At 33.5% G+C, this 15,004-nt stretch overlaps 3 protein-coding genes across 3 annotated transcripts; all 3 read right to left on the reverse strand.

Annotated features, from left to right (window-relative positions):
* Nucleotides 1-698: 698 nt before the first annotated feature.
* LOC120273439 lies at nt 699-1,924 on the reverse strand. The gene is made up of 3 exons (XM_039280066.1): nt 1,345-1,924; nt 1,145-1,194; nt 699-999 (listed from the first exon to the last, which is right to left on the reverse strand). Exons 1-3 carry the CDS (start codon nt 1,644-1,646, stop codon nt 833-835), a joined length of 519 nt encoding a protein of 172 aa, XP_039136000.1. The 5' UTR covers nt 1,647-1,924; the 3' UTR covers nt 699-832.
* A 157-nt stretch (nt 1,925-2,081) lies between these two features.
* Nucleotides 2,082-6,930, reverse strand: LOC120273251. Its single transcript, XM_039279881.1, has 11 exons — nt 6,897-6,930; nt 6,725-6,820; nt 5,964-6,018; nt 5,176-5,263; nt 4,035-4,257; nt 3,496-3,650; nt 3,371-3,408; nt 2,589-2,649; nt 2,378-2,482; nt 2,245-2,270; nt 2,082-2,152 (listed from the first exon to the last, which is right to left on the reverse strand). Exons 5-11 carry the CDS (start codon nt 4,242-4,244, stop codon nt 2,082-2,084), a joined length of 666 nt encoding a protein of 221 aa, XP_039135815.1. The 5' UTR covers nt 4,245-4,257; nt 5,176-5,263; nt 5,964-6,018; nt 6,725-6,820; nt 6,897-6,930.
* Nucleotides 5,942-10,533, reverse strand: LOC120273252. Its single transcript, XM_039279882.1, has 9 exons — nt 10,450-10,533; nt 9,519-9,664; nt 8,405-8,427; nt 8,040-8,212; nt 7,548-7,649; nt 7,243-7,273; nt 7,088-7,155; nt 6,725-6,820; nt 5,942-6,018 (listed from the first exon to the last, which is right to left on the reverse strand). Exons 2-9 carry the CDS (start codon nt 9,588-9,590, stop codon nt 5,942-5,944), a joined length of 642 nt encoding a protein of 213 aa, XP_039135816.1. The 5' UTR covers nt 9,591-9,664; nt 10,450-10,533.
* Between the last annotated feature and the right edge of the window lie 4,471 nt (nt 10,534-15,004).

Here is a 15,004-nt window from a genome sequence, read left to right on the forward strand (position 1 = left end):
ATATATTATTTGTATATATATAATATACTTATACATATATACTCTTAAGTATATTTATTCTTATATTCATCTTCTTGTATTTATATGGGTTGATCTCACCCTGATGAAAACACATTCATTCCTTCTTTCATACTTTGTCTATCAATGATAATGACCTGGATGATCTTCAAAGTTCAATGAATCACCACCTCTGGATCCAGGAAAGAGAGTATTTATGGTCGTGTCCGGTTAACTGGGAGTTAAAGCTGATAAATTAATGCAGGGACGGATAGTGATGGCCTACCGCCTTTTTTTCTCATAGAACGAAGGCAGCAGGATCCAATCAGTGCTGGGCCCGCCAAATCTTAAAGTAAGCTATATAATAAAATCGATAGAGAGATACCTAGATGGTTTCTTCAAAATATTAAAAAAAAACAGCGTAAATTCCTCCTGATAAAAGATTTTTTGCACAACAATATGATATCGTTTGTCAAAAAAAGAAAAAGGGACATCATGTATAAATGAATTCCAACAAGTCATGGCAGCGAAGTGCAATTAAATCACTGTTTAATCTCAGGATAAAGTGTAGCCTTTGGTCAGATAAATTAGTTGATTAACCTGCAACACCTAGAGCCACCTAGAGAGATTCTAACAAGTACGTAAAAAATGGCAAAGCAAATTAGAGAAACTCAAGAATGTTCTTGATCAATCCAGTACTATGGTCAAAAAATTTTGTGGCAAATGAATTGAGGGAGTTTCAAGTTTGCATTGACAAAAGACGATGACAAGAACATTGTTCAACTGTCATATCTGTTGATCAACTTAGTGAAAAACATGGCATTTAGAGTGTGCATCATACCTTCTTGGTATCCTTTTTTGATGCGTCCGTTAGTACTTTCTGCACACAAAGAAGTTGAAGAACATAACTCTCCAGCATTACCTGATACGATGTGTCTGTACTACCATCTCCGTCGCTCCTAAGTTTTATTCCCTCAATTCCATCCTTCTCCTTTTTGAAGTCTGAGTGCCAAGAAGATGCCTGTCAGTGTCCCCAACAATGCGCTAAAGCTAAAAAAATTTGAATCGCAAGGACCTGATCTAGAAATTTGATGAAATTCAAGCGTACGCAAGAAATTCAAGCGTACGCAAGTGATGATGACCGAACCTCTATTGGGACTTTGGCGTGAAACAGGGGAACTGCATTCTGGATGATCTCTGATTGATGTGGCAATTAGCAGCAGAAGACAAAAGCAAAATTATAAAGATTCACAATTAAATCAGAGTTTCTGTAATCACTACGCAGGATAATAATTAGAGATCATAAAGTAATTTAGAATTTCTGCAGGGAGAGATGAGGCTACATACATTGTATGCTGAATGCAGTCTTTGGCAACTTCACGTGGACTTCCAGATTTAGGTTCATTCAATTGAGTCTTATTTTCTGAATGTTCACTATCCACGGAGCTATCCTTGGGTTGTTTACTGACAGCGGTTATACTGTTTTCTGAGGATAAAGATTTCTTCTCAGTGGAAACATCATTTTCTGGCTTCTCAAAGGTATGGAATGTTTTGGCAGCACTTTGTTCCTTTGGCAGGCTAGTACGTTGGTTGCCATATTGGAAACCATCAGCATGAGATATGTTTAGAAAATAGCCTTCCGCTTCCATAAAATGTTTGCCCGGTTTCTGCGTGTGAAAATCAAAACCTGATGATGGTTGTCCTGATTTTTCAACCCCGTGGTCAACTGGAAAGTTGGATTTCCCATTCAATTCTGTAGAAAAAAAGGCTTCGGGAGTGGGTATGCTGAAGAGGTCACCCTCAGGCTTTCTCTTGCAGCTAAAAGAACTGGTATCAAGTTCAGTTGAAGTAAATCCTTCCTCGAATGGAGGAATGCTTTCTGGTTCCCAGACCGTCTGAAAAATAGAGAGTTCTTGCAAATGACGACTTGCTTTTTGGGCTCCCCTGATTTTTGCGCTTTCTCAGATCGCTGCGACCCAACCAAATTGTTTTTCTGGCGAACTTTACCCAGACCAGCGTGAATTGCTTTCTTGGCAGAAAATTTCTGAACTTTTTTGGAGGGACTATGGAACTGTTCCCAATCATTAAAAATTACTGTGTCTACTTCCAATTCCAATCGACTGAGATTCAAATTCATAACTCCTTTCCTCTCCAACTGCAGAAATAATGTAATAGGCGAAAAAATGAGCATGCTCAAATTAAAAATTAAAACTATACAATCAGAAGCATACGATTATGAAGAATTACCCGCTGTGGATGAGCATGACTCTTCACTGTAAGAAGTTCCACGAAATCCAAAGAGTTGAGTCCAAATTTCAAGATAACAGATCAAGATAATTTGACTATATAAAAAAAATCAGTTACAAGAATCAAAGTTTACCTGAATAAACTGAAGCTGTCATGCAGATCTTCCTTTCCAGTGAAAGACCAAGCATGAGGATCAATGGTTGTCTCAAAGTTAGCACTACTATTAGTTGCAGAATTCCTGTTTAGCGCTGGAATTAGAACTAGGATAAAAAGGCTGTGCACAAGCAATACGTAAACCAGAATCAACTAGAATCTATTTCCCTAACAGAGCCTGAAAATATTACACTCTTTCTGCTGTTAACTGTCTGAAATCTGAGGTCAATGGTGCTGAATTCTGAAAGCCACCTAAAGACAATGATGAAAGATAAGTGAGAGAACAGGATGATAAAAGTATGAGCCATTGAGTGAAGGTGCATACGAACATGCTCAAGCAATTTAAATCAGTCAAATTCAAGAAGTACTGAAAAAAATATATATATGTATGTATATATATAGTTCTCATAGTTAAATTTGTGGAACCACAGTTGCAACTCCATAAATTCCTACAAGCCAGGACTCTGAAATCCAAGGATATTCAGCATATGAAATCCATGCACAATAAAAGATGGAAAACAAGATTAAAGGTTTTTTTCAAATTGAACATAAAATACATAAACAAGAAGACTGTTAAATCTGCAAAAGACAATGCAATGATGAGTATAAATCCGCAAAAGGTAATGCAGTCTGTAGGATAAACTCTCTGCTTGAGCACACGCACATTCATACATATCCCTCAAATCATAGTATCCTCTGAAACAAGTCTGATAAAATTGTGCATGTCTCTACTTGCCCATGAACTTGAGCAGTCTTCAAACACTCCCCAAGAACTTTCATTTTTTATGTAATTAGCAACCATTAAGCCTAAAATATTAATATGAATTATATTCTGACGATATATTGCAGAAAAGGGGGAAAAAGCTGTCACAAGGAACATATATTGAATATGCATCTGGTTCTTTAAAGATATAACAATATCAATGTTTAGCATCAGTAACATATTCTAGAGCCTTAATGGGTGCATGAAAACCTGAAAAGTCAAAGCTTTTATCTATGCTTGTTCCAGTCCTGCATGAAGACAATACAAAAAACTTATGCTGTCAGAAAATAGATGAATACAAACATTTGAATATAGATTAAAATAACAAACCTAACCTGAAGTTATCTAAAAAGGGGTCTTCAGGGTTTACTACAGTTCTTTTAGCTTCTGGGAAAAGAGAAAGACAGCCATCTGCATGAAATGGTTTCTTCTTCCATGCGTCATAGTTCATTTGATCATGGAATTTTTCATCTAAGAGGCCAAAGCCTAACTGAAAAAATAATGACAGGATTACAGGATAAGGCTCTGACGGTGGTGAATAATAGCCAAAAGGAATAGAGGCAAATATGTGCAAAGTTCACTCATAGTAAATTATGCTTTGTGAACAAAGTAAAAAACAGTATGATCATTCATACAAAATACTTTTCTTTAGGTTTCACCTAAGCTGAGCAATAGCAAGAATACCACCACCATATACCAGAAAAAGTTTTGTGTTAAAAACAGAATCATCAATATTGTGAACAGAAAGCAGTACGAGAACTACTACTGGAATTAATGGTCAGTTTGTTGACATAAATTTTTCTAGCACTAAAATTGCTCTCATTAACATGTTAAATTCAAATGGAGAGATGAGAATATCAGGAAGGTGATATACCATCATATTGCTGTTTCCTTTGACGATCTGCATAAGACCTAGTATATTTTCCATCACTTTCAGAACTATAAAACTGATCACTAAAGAAATCTGTAGAAATACGATGTTTTCTGAACATTGTGTTTTCCATATTCTCCAGCTCATCAAGCATGATGTTTGAAATGTGTAATGATTCTGGTGAGCCTCCATCTGTTGACATTTTGATGTCATTTATCATGGTATCCTGTAGAAGTAATAAAGCACCACATTATTATACTGAGGCACTGTATACTGGTAATTTAGTGTCAAATTGAGGGTAAATTTAAAACTCAATCAGAAACACTGAATTCACTTGAGAACTCCAAAACTTAAGCACCAAACAGTTGTATGTGTACCATGGAACTTGATTTTTAACAATAAAAAAAATCAAAACACCATGAAACCTCTGATTAGCTCTCTTGAAAAGAAGTTCAAATAAATTTTCAGGCCTATTACTGTCCTATAATGTATACTCTTTGAATGAGGAAAATTTGATAATCTAATTTAGCAATTGACAGAAAAATCTAATAAGTCAAGAATTTCAAAACAATGAAAAGTGAAACACCTTGCAAGTAAAAATAACTCTTGCAATAAATATGACTTTAATAATAAAGTGCTATATCAATATGATAACCACAAATAATAGCAAAAAATATTCTGTGTAAAGTATTTGTACCTCAAAGTAAAGAGGACATTACTGAAAAATAGCACATGATTTGACTCTTGAATGGTCGTGCCAGTTTAAACAAAGGTAGCTTATTGTAAGATAACAAGACCAAGTATATTTCCACTAGGACACAGTATATTCACATAAAAGATTCTCTCTGGAGAACATAAGTAAAAAAAGCAGAATTGAGCTGTATTTCCTGAGATTGAAATTATTCGAAACACAGATTACATCAGCTCCAGCAATGTATATTGCAGGATATTTGTCATAATCAGAATTTGTACACATTAGATCCAGGTAGTTGCAATAAACAGTAAAATATCTACTCAGTGTTTATCTTGGCATTCAGTATAACATCCACACAAATTGTTTCGACATCTTAAATTCTTTTTTCACTAATTTGCAAGATAAGCAATCATAACACAAAGAAAACACAGTAAGGATCCAGGTCCTTACCAATTTGAACCCTAGGCCTCCATGAACAGACTCATGTTCCCCTAAAGAATGGATCCACCTTGAGACCTTTGGTGGTCGAGGTAAATTCCTATAGGAGATTCTTTGTATGACATGCAAAAACAAAACAGGAATCAGAGCATAATATAGATATAAAATGCATTCACCATGCATTAGGAACCTACCACTCAGTATAAATTAAAAAAAAAACAAAGCAATTTCCTTTGCAATCACGTAGAAAACAGAAAAAGGAGAGAAATTCAAAATATACCACATAGAAAACAAATAGAAACATGATCGCATACATCCACATCTAGTCCAATAAGAAATTCACAGAGTAATAGAATGACAAGGGCATATATAAAGAAATATTCTCTAAAAAGTAAGAACTAAGTAGTGACACTCCTTTATTAGAAAATAGAGATTGACAGAACACATTTTTAAGAGCTACTTTCAAAGGCCGAAGTTCTGATTTAAGTGACAATGTATTTATGTAGCTGATAGAGGTATTGGCATGCTAGATCATCATTTAGGGTCCACAGACACCCATTTCATGAAGGAAATATGTGCTTACGGACATTTAATGATGATAAGTTCATGACAAATACAAAATGCATAAACAAATGAAATAGAATGGTCCAAGAAAGAGAGATCTTAACCAAAAGTGCAGAAAAAGAACTAGAAGCATTAATCTGTCACATATCTCAAAATAATTCTCATTTGCTCCAAGTTATTAAGTTCAATCACAAATTCAGACATCAAATAAGCTTTATAAATTCAAATCGGTTAACCTATCTTGAAATCTTGGTGAATGGGCAGGAGTTATCATTCCAATCTTACCAAGACCTGCAAAAGAGTAGTCATGAGAAAAGGTACAGATAAAATCAGGAATAATATCAGAGGCATCACAACTGAATTAAGTGAAGTGTGGGTTCAACAGAATCAACTGATTTACAAACATTAGATTTTGAAGTCTTAAAAATGATATGATTTTTGTGGCAGTTCTCAAGGATACAATTCTACGAGCGGTGAAAGCACAGGACATGGATATGGACTATTCAACGCTGGTTAATGCTCTTATTCAAGATATAACATACCTGAAGGCCATTCCTAAAAAGCATGAGGACAAACATGAATAAAAAATTAAGGGAAAGACGCATTTTCCAACAATTTCTTAGATTTTAAGGCCGAGATGAAGGAAAGCTAATGAGAACAAAAGGGGTGTTTCCATGCAGATTCAGCAGCGAAAGATGGATATAGCATAGAAGATTGTAAAGCAAAAAATGTAACCCAATGGCCTCCTTAAAAAATTTATTTCCAAGAGATCCTCCAACATAACATAAACAAAAGGAAAGAAGAATGCTTAACACAGATTCAGATAACTTGGGTATAATATAATGAAGAAATAGAAATGAAGGCCAGACCAGATAATTTATCATATTGTAGACGTTAATAGCCATTTGAGATTGACCAAATTAACAGTGAAAAAATTATATCAAAAGTCAAGAACTGTGCCTGTCAGCTCAGTTTCAGGAAAATGATGAAAAAATACCTTCTACAGAAAATGCAACATGTGGTTCAGGAACTGATCCTCCTCCAAAATCATTTCTTGGTCTATCATCACTGAGCAAGTCAAGAACTGAAACCTCTGGAAAGACAATACCAAGAAAAATGTCAAAATGCAATAAAATATTATATCTGCCTGAAGAATTAAATTTTCTCACATATTCTCTAACTCTATTAAGTATCTTTTTCAAAAAATCCTGAATAATCCTTGAAAGGTGATACGCTCCAAAAAGCTTTTGCAATTAAACCTCCAAAACAAGTTTACGCATTCACCGAGTTTGAACTTCGCCATTTGGTACAGTGCTAACGTTGGTGGGTAGGATTTACTAGGGCATTCTGGTGGCTTCACCCCCATCATAATCCAAACTAACTCCATTGGCAGTTGATACAATGTTAGAAACATTGGTTTCAGGCAATCTGCCAGATAAACATACCAAAGCTAGTTCAGTCACTGGAAACATAAAAGGAAAAACAAATTAAAAAAAAAAGATTTGTGAAACTCACTTCTTTGGAGATAAAGTAGTTGCTTCAGGACCTAAAAATACATCAAACAGTAATCAGGCAACCAGACTCATGAAATAGGAATCAACATATTATGTTTAGTCAGACTTGCAGGAAAGTTACTTTTTAGATCCTACATTGGCACATAGGATTTGGTGGCAAGCCCTCCTTCCGGAGAGGATGCCTTGCCAGCTGAGATATCAGTTTAATAATAATTATGGAGAAACCTTATATATCAAAGTTAATTAAGTGATCTACCATACTACTTTTACAATTATAGCTAGTGAATGAGAAATGCCTTGACTTACATGCTTCCTGTGAATCATGAGAATATCTGTTGATGATTTTCTTCAATGCAACTGCAGGGGAAAGCTTGGATGAATGACATTTCATTTGTGGACCACCAATCGCTGTGCCACCATAAAGTAAATGTAAGTGATTTATGACAAATAGAATTTAAATGAATCAATCTGGTTAGTTACCATGCTTGGGCTATAACAAAATGAATAACAGCAATTTTGTGTTCTGAGGCCAATAAATAGGAAAGTGCAATGAAACCAGATGAATCCCATGAAAACCTAAAGGCACTTGCAACAGATGATGGAAAACCATTTCTCAGGCATGATTTTGGTTTGTAAACACAAAAAGTGTCTCATGTGTAGAGAGCCTAATTGAAATCAGCACATTTTTAACTGTATCGGATACTATATAATTTAGAGGATGTAATATACATTATACAATACGATACATGCCAAAAGTAAAAACCACTTCAGCAAGCATACATGTAAATTTGAACTTACCATTGGCCTGATTGGGGTACCCTTGCCAAGTAATAGTTTCCAAATTTATCAAACTGACAATGTCTAGTGACCTCGGCTCCTCATAGTAATTGGCGTGTTTGTTTCTTGCAGAATCATTGTCCAGTCCAGGCGCCCGTTGTTGCCGTTTCCTTTGTTCAAAATATTGTTTTTGCCTAGACATATTAAATCACAGATGAACCATAATACAAAAGTGTAGTGCAGAAAACATGCATCTTGAATGCAGTAACAGACAGAGAAAAAAAACTAAATATATATATATTAAAAAAAAGGGTAAGAATAGAATCATGCAATATAAATTTCCTAAGAGAACAGGAATGCACGAGGAAGGAAGACAATATAGTTACCTGTTATGCGTTGACTTTCTGGACTGTTTCATTCCCACGTCCACCAGAAAGGAAAAAAAAAGACATATGGTACATTAAAAGAAACATTAGCATCATTTGTTCAAAATAAAGCGCCCACATAGTCTCTCTTTACTGTAAAAAAAAAAGATAGGAAAGGGAAAGGGAAAAGTTCATGAAAACTTGAATGAAAGCGAACACATACATCCATCTCATAGAACATCTGAAAGTGATGACTGGTACTGAAACATATTACTGGAGACAGTGGGTAGAGCAAGCTAAAAATAAAATTGGTTAAGTAAACAAAAATTAACCACTCATCAAACTGATTAACTGCACAGCAAATAAGGTTGGCAAATGTCAGAATGCTTCCACGTCCCACCCAATCTACAAGTATAACTATGGTTTTCATAGATCATGACAATATCCTTAAAATTATTGTCTATGAACCAGATTAATTGGACAATAAGGGATGGAAATCAAAGAACAAATAAATAAGACATGATGGAATATCAGTCAGAACAAATTGTCTCATTAATCTGAGAAAGCAGAGTTCTCGGCTCAATGTAAAAGCCATTAACTGAAGGTAAATGGGTGAAAAATAATAACAATAATAATAATAATAATAATAATAATAATAATAATAATAATAAAGTATGCAAATAACAGCATCCTCTATGTAAATCACGTAACTTCAAGCATAGGTCAATATTTCACTCCAGCCTTACATAAAGGCAATACTAGAAGAGAACAGAAGATAACAAATTTCTTGACTCCCAGGAATTTTGCATGAAAATGCAATCAGAAAAGTAGGGTATGCTGCTTGAATCAAGAAGTCCAAGACTTCTCACTATACATGGTTGCAAACTAGAAGATTTTGAACCACCTAAGGTGGATAATTAACAAATCATAGACTTCATGGTAAAGCTGACGTGCTATCACCAATAAAAGGTTCAGAACATCAGGCTTGACAGTTTCTTTTTAAAAGGAATTAAATAAATAAATAAATATAAAACCAAAAGTCTACCTTACAATATTACATTTTAGAAAAAGAAAATTTATCAACAACAAATAGAAGCCACTACTGGTATGAATTCACCTAGCAATAATAACTTACAGCAGTCACCTTCCTTCTAGATCCGCCTGTCCATTGTAACATTGCAGTGATGCAAAGTACTAATTCCTTCATACAAAGTTTCCGATGAAGTTAGATTTATCTTGCTGGAGCACAGTATCAGCATATCTCCAAGGGCACATAACTGCCTTCCGCCAAATCAGGCAATCACCATAATTTCATAAATAGGAAAAGGATTAGATAAAATTCAATGGAACTAGCTAGATTGTCCAAACTATGTAATGTTTTGAAGGAACACATAATTAGGATCATGAATAAGTTCAAAATACCAATTTAATGCCTTAAACCTCAAAAAACAAGAATCTCTTTAAGAAAGAAGGAATCAGAAAATAAAATGGAAAACTAAGAACATCCAAAATATTGCTTCAAAAATTCTTCATCAGAGCAGACCAAACAGCATCATGATAATTCTGGCAAGTTGAAAGAACATAATATGATATCAAACCCTTCATAATTGAAAAAAGTAGATCACAGAGACCTAACCGTCAGTCACATGAACTAAAAGTCAGTCAATAAAATATCTCCAAGAATTAGATTTCTCCACATGATCAGCCTAAACAAAAGGGATAATTCAAACAAGAAGAAGGATTACTTTCACCGAGAACTAACACGCATGAAACCCTGATTCCCTGAAACTAACAATACCTCGAAGATCTGAGAGATTATACGCTAGAAATCCAAACCATAAAAAAAATTCACCAAAACTAGATTTCTCCACCTGGTCACAGCAAAAGAAAAATGATAATTCAAAAAAGAAAAGCAGCGAGTAATTCCTCCAAGAACTAACAAATACAAAACCCTAATTCCATGAATCCCAGTTCAAACTCTCAACGACCTAGGAGATCGTAAGACTACAAACATCATAATCGATAAAGAAAAACCTCCAAAACTTAGATTTCATCACAAGATATACCTTCAATGGCGATCGTGGAGCAAATGGAGGAACGGATCATGGATGCTCGGAGGAGCCTCTCGCCGATCGGGAGAGCCGATGAGGAATTTCAAAAAACGAGAGGGAGGGAAATGCGGGGGCGGTGCTCCTTTTATAGGCCCATTTTGGTTTAGCTTGCGAAGCACGCTTTGGCTCAACGGTAAGTTTTTTTAATTTGGAACTATGAGTAGTCTTATTCAAGGTTTTTATACTCGATGGCTAATCGAATCGGTAGAGGGGTAAGGGTCGAAAGTCGAGGGTTTCAACCGGGTTGAATCAAAGGTCATTAATTTTTATTAAAAATAATATAATTTTTAGTTATATATAATTAAAAAAATTAAATATTGAAGAATAAAAATATAAAAAAACATGATTTTTAAAAATTTAAGCGAGTATTTTATATAAATAAATATTGAAGTACACCACATTAAAAATGTAAAATACACCCAATAACATAAGAATAAACTAATATAAAATTAATTGAGAAGCATAAAAAATATACACAAGGAAATACACAACTAAAAATTCATAAAAAATTAAAAATAAAAATATTCCCTTTGGTCTCTACCTTCTTTAGTTTTATAATTTTATATTATAACCCCAAACATTAATATATTATAAAAAAATAAAATAAGAATTAAAAATTGGTGTAAACCCGGGTTGATGACCCTACGGGTCACCTGGTCACCGGCTCGATCGCCCGGGTTGCCGGTTTAACCCCGGTTTTATCAAAATCCGGTTTTATATATTGAACCGGACCGGTTTTAAGACCGGGTCCGGGTCAACCCGGTCCGACCGCCCGGTCCGGTCCGGGTCTGAAAACACTGGTTTTATTATGTTTTACCCTCGGTTTTTCGAAAATTTAGTCTTTGGGTTAATAAGTAATAATTAAAGTGGAATTATTTGGCAATGTTTCTAATTTTAGTTTGGTGTAAATATTAAAATGGTTCCTCTATTTTTTCGTTTTCGGCCCTTTTAGTCCCTCTAATATAAAATCAGTCTTTTTGGTTCTTGTATTTGCACATTTTTGTCCTTTAGTTGTAAAATCCGCTCTTTTGGTTCTCATATTTACACATTTTCATCCTTTTTGGTCCCTCTAATTCATCAAGAAGGACCAAAAGGACAGATCCGTCAATTAAAGAGATCAAAAAGACAAAAATATGAAAATACAAGGACCAAAAAGGTGGATTTTATATTAGAGTGACTAAAAGGGCGAAAAACGTAAAATAGAGAGACCATTTTGATATTTTGACCTTTTAGTTTTTACCATTTTTTAATTTGAAAATATACTGCTATGGGCTAATATGTAATTTTATTCTATGTTATGTTTAAATGAAATAAAAAATTATTGTATAATTTTTAAAATAAAAAATAAGAGGAAATCCAAAGAGAAATTTCTGTGTTAAATTTTTAAATGAATACTATCTTATTTGATCAAAGATAATAACTTTTTTTTTTTTTGCTGAGTGATAGATTAAGGAATCACCACTCTCTTTGATAATATTGGTTGAAATAAGTACCTTATTCACTTTATGAAAAAACTATATTTGATTGAATATAGGGAAAATTATTTTTTAGTCCCTAAAAATTTCAAAATATCCCAGACAGACCCTCTGACATTTGAATTTACCAGACAGTCCCTCCTTTTTTTGACAGTTTAGTTTACAATCCTGACAATTTACTTTTCAATTAATACAGCTTACTCCGTTAATTTATTCTATTTTACAACATGTACTTCCCGCTTAAAATATATAGTTTCCATTTAACATAGTGTGTTTTTGTTTAACCACATAAGTTTTCACTTAATATATAGCACATTTGCGTTTAAAATTTGACTTTTCCGCTTAAAATTATGGGTTTCTGCTTAAAATTTGGTGTTTTCGCTTAACCACACAAGTTTTCACTTAATATATAGCACATTTGTGTTTAAAATTTGACTTTTCCGCTTAAAATTATGGGTTTCCGCTTAAAATTTGCTATTTTCACTTAAAAACTGAGAGCCAGCCCAGTTAACATCTGTTACCTTTATGTCAACATCAATCACCTTTATGTCAGACATGTTTGAAAAATAACCTGTCAGAAAAAAAGAATGATCTTTTTGGAATACTCAAAGTCATGGGGTTTTTTTGTAAATACCTGAATTTTAGAGGGACTTTTTGTTCATTTTCAGTTGAATATACGTAGATTTTGATATAGCTATATATCCACCAACATTGAATTACCAGGTAATTGGCAATTTTTTATATAAGATTTACTGTTTTTCTTTATTCCATAGTTGTTGAAGTTACCATTGTTGCTAATAAATGTATGAAAGGAACTAGATATAATTTTTAATATTCCAAGTTTTATTATTATTTTTTATTTATTAATGTATTGTTATTGATCTTATAAATAATTCTATGTTATAGTTACTAGTCTATAATTTAAAATAAAAAAAAAATAATGATTCGAATCCGTGACTTACCCACATTTATTATATATTGTGCTAGAATGTCGCCCATAACAAAGAATATTTATAATTAAATGGCAGCAAAAATTCTTAGAAATTATGATAGAAACTTGACTTTAATAGATAAGTACATGGAAAGCATGTCCCACAATCATCACATTCCATTCCCTGAATTCCAAAACAAATATTCCAAAGAAAGAACAAAAAAAAATTAATGGAAATGAGAAAGATGGTGGTGGTGGTGATGGTGCCTGTGTTCATCCAAGCCAAGGCATTGCAAGATAGGGTAGCTAGCATGCAACAAAGGAACACCTTCCAATCATCCTAAACAGGGAGGTAACCAAGTGGCAGGGCCAACAGCAACCGCAACCCAATAATGGAAAATCATGTGGGCTATCACTCCCTTGATGGTGTTGTTAACCCATGTCCCTGGCAACAAAATACCATAAAAATAACTAATTTAAATATATATATTTTTTTAATTTTTCACTGTTATTATTAAAAAAAAAAATAGAGAATGAACGCTTTGGTCAGTCTTAGAGATGATAACGAGATGGAATAAAACCTGAGCGGCCCCTCTGTGAGAGACAAAAATAAGGAATCCTTGTCCCCAACTATCCAAAAAGAAAGTAATCTCCCTATCTCTGAATTCCACGGGAATCCCCGTCCATTTCAAATTACAAACATAAAGAAATGAATTGTTGACATGTTGTTTTATTCCGAGCAACTCCTAAACAATATTAATTGTACTATATCTTCATGCATGTATATCTAATAAAGATGTAAAAAAAAAAAACATCAAGACTCAAACTTAAATTATTTATATGCTTATTAATAAAATGGTTGAGGTTTAAGTTTGTAAACCTATCACTATGATGTACTTTATTAAATTTAATAACTAGTAATGAACAAATAGTCACTATAAAGTTAAGGTATTCACAAAAAAAAAACCCATAATTTTGAGTATTCTCAAAAGGTCTTTTTTTCTGACAGATTATTTTTTAAACCTTTCTGTTATAAAGGTGATTGATGTTGACATAAAGTAACTGATGTTAACTGGATTGGTTCTCAGTTTTTAAGCGAAAATACCAAATGTTAAGCAGAAGCCCATAATTTTAAACGGAAACACATAATTTTAAGCGGAAAAGTCAAATTTTAAACGCAAATGTGTTATATGTTAAGTGAAAACTTATGTGGTTAAAAAAACACGTAATGTTAAACAGAAACTATATATTTTAAGTTTGAAGTACATGTTGTAAAATAAAATAAATTAACAGAGTGAGCTGCATTAATTGAAAAGTAAACTATAAGGATTGAAAAGTAAACTGTCAAAAAAAAAGAGACTGTCTGGAGACTGTCTGATAAATTCAAATGTCAGAGGTCTGTTTGGGATATTTTGAAACTTTCAAGAAGTTATAATTCATTCTCCCTTTTAATAATAAAAGCAGGTACTATCACATTTTTCCTCACATTCCTAGCCATGATTTCTTCATGTAAATGGTTTTTTCAAAAATCTTATTATATATAAAGATAAAAAAGGTTGTAAAGCTAAACAACCATAGTTACACGTGTGAGATGCTTGAGCATTGAAGAGTGTTAGATAGTGTAACTAGTTTACAAGTGTTGTTGAGTGAATGGATAAATGGTTGCCTTTTATAGGATATTTAGAGTTAAGTTGTTATACATATCATGCATTGATTATTCATGGAGGGTGACAACACATAGTGGAGTGACAAAGTGATATAAATTTAAGTAAATTTGACCACGTCCCATCTTGCAAGGGGAAAGAATTGTGAAATCCCCAGCTTGTCGGTCAGGTTCTCACAAGAATCGAGTATTTCCATCCTGTCGCCACTTTAATGAGTACCAAACTATAGTACTAACTAAAGTGCAAATTATAAAATAATTAACCTTAGTGACACCCTTGACAAATGATCCACTCCTTTATAAGCTATTGTTTTTTCTTTAATATCTCTGGTACTACTGTTTTCTGAATCTCTCTAGTACTTCTTGATCTTCATTCCTGGTGGAATTTGAGGCCACTTTTGTTGTGTTTTATTTGGTTTGCTTGCTACTTTGTTTGATTGT

The sequence above is a fragment of the Dioscorea cayenensis genome, chromosome 12 (genome assembly GCF_009730915.1).
Source record: "Dioscorea cayenensis subsp. rotundata cultivar TDr96_F1 chromosome 12, TDr96_F1_v2_PseudoChromosome.rev07_lg8_w22 25.fasta, whole genome shotgun sequence".
Classification (NCBI taxonomy): Eukaryota; Viridiplantae; Streptophyta; class Magnoliopsida; order Dioscoreales; family Dioscoreaceae; genus Dioscorea; species Dioscorea cayenensis.

Coding starts and splice junctions, on each gene's coding strand:
- LOC120273439 (XM_039280066.1), bottom strand. CDS start 1,646: ATGGAAGCGGAAGGCTATTTTCTAAACATATCTCATGCTGATGGTTTC. Junction 1,195..1,344: donor GACTGCATTCAGCATACAAT/GTATGTAGCCTC, acceptor CACATCAATCAG/AGATCATCCAGAATGCAGTT. Junction 1,000..1,144: donor ACGCCAAAGTCCCAATAGAG/GTTCGGTCATCA, acceptor CTTGGCACTCAG/ACTTCAAAAAGGAGAAGGAT.
- LOC120273251 (XM_039279881.1), bottom strand. CDS start 4,244: ATGACATCAAAATGTCAACAGATGGAGGCTCACCAGAATCATTACACA. Junction 3,651..4,034: donor AAGGAAACAGCAATATGATG/GTATATCACCTT, acceptor TTATTTTTTCAG/TTAGGCTTTGGCCTCTTAGA. Junction 2,153..2,244: donor GTCATGCTCATCCACAGCGG/GTAATTCTTCAT, acceptor TTATTTCTGCAG/TTGGAGAGGAAAGGAGTTAT.
- LOC120273252 (XM_039279882.1), bottom strand. CDS start 9,590: ATGAAGGAATTAGTACTTTGCATCACTGCAATGTTACAATGGACAGGC. Junction 8,213..8,404: donor AGAAAGTCAACGCATAACAG/GTAACTATATTG, acceptor TAATATGTCTAG/GCAAAAACAATATTTTGAAC. Junction 6,019..6,724: donor TGTTGCATTTTCTGTAGAAG/GTATTTTTTCAT, acceptor ACTCTTTTGCAG/GTCTTGGTAAGATTGGAATG.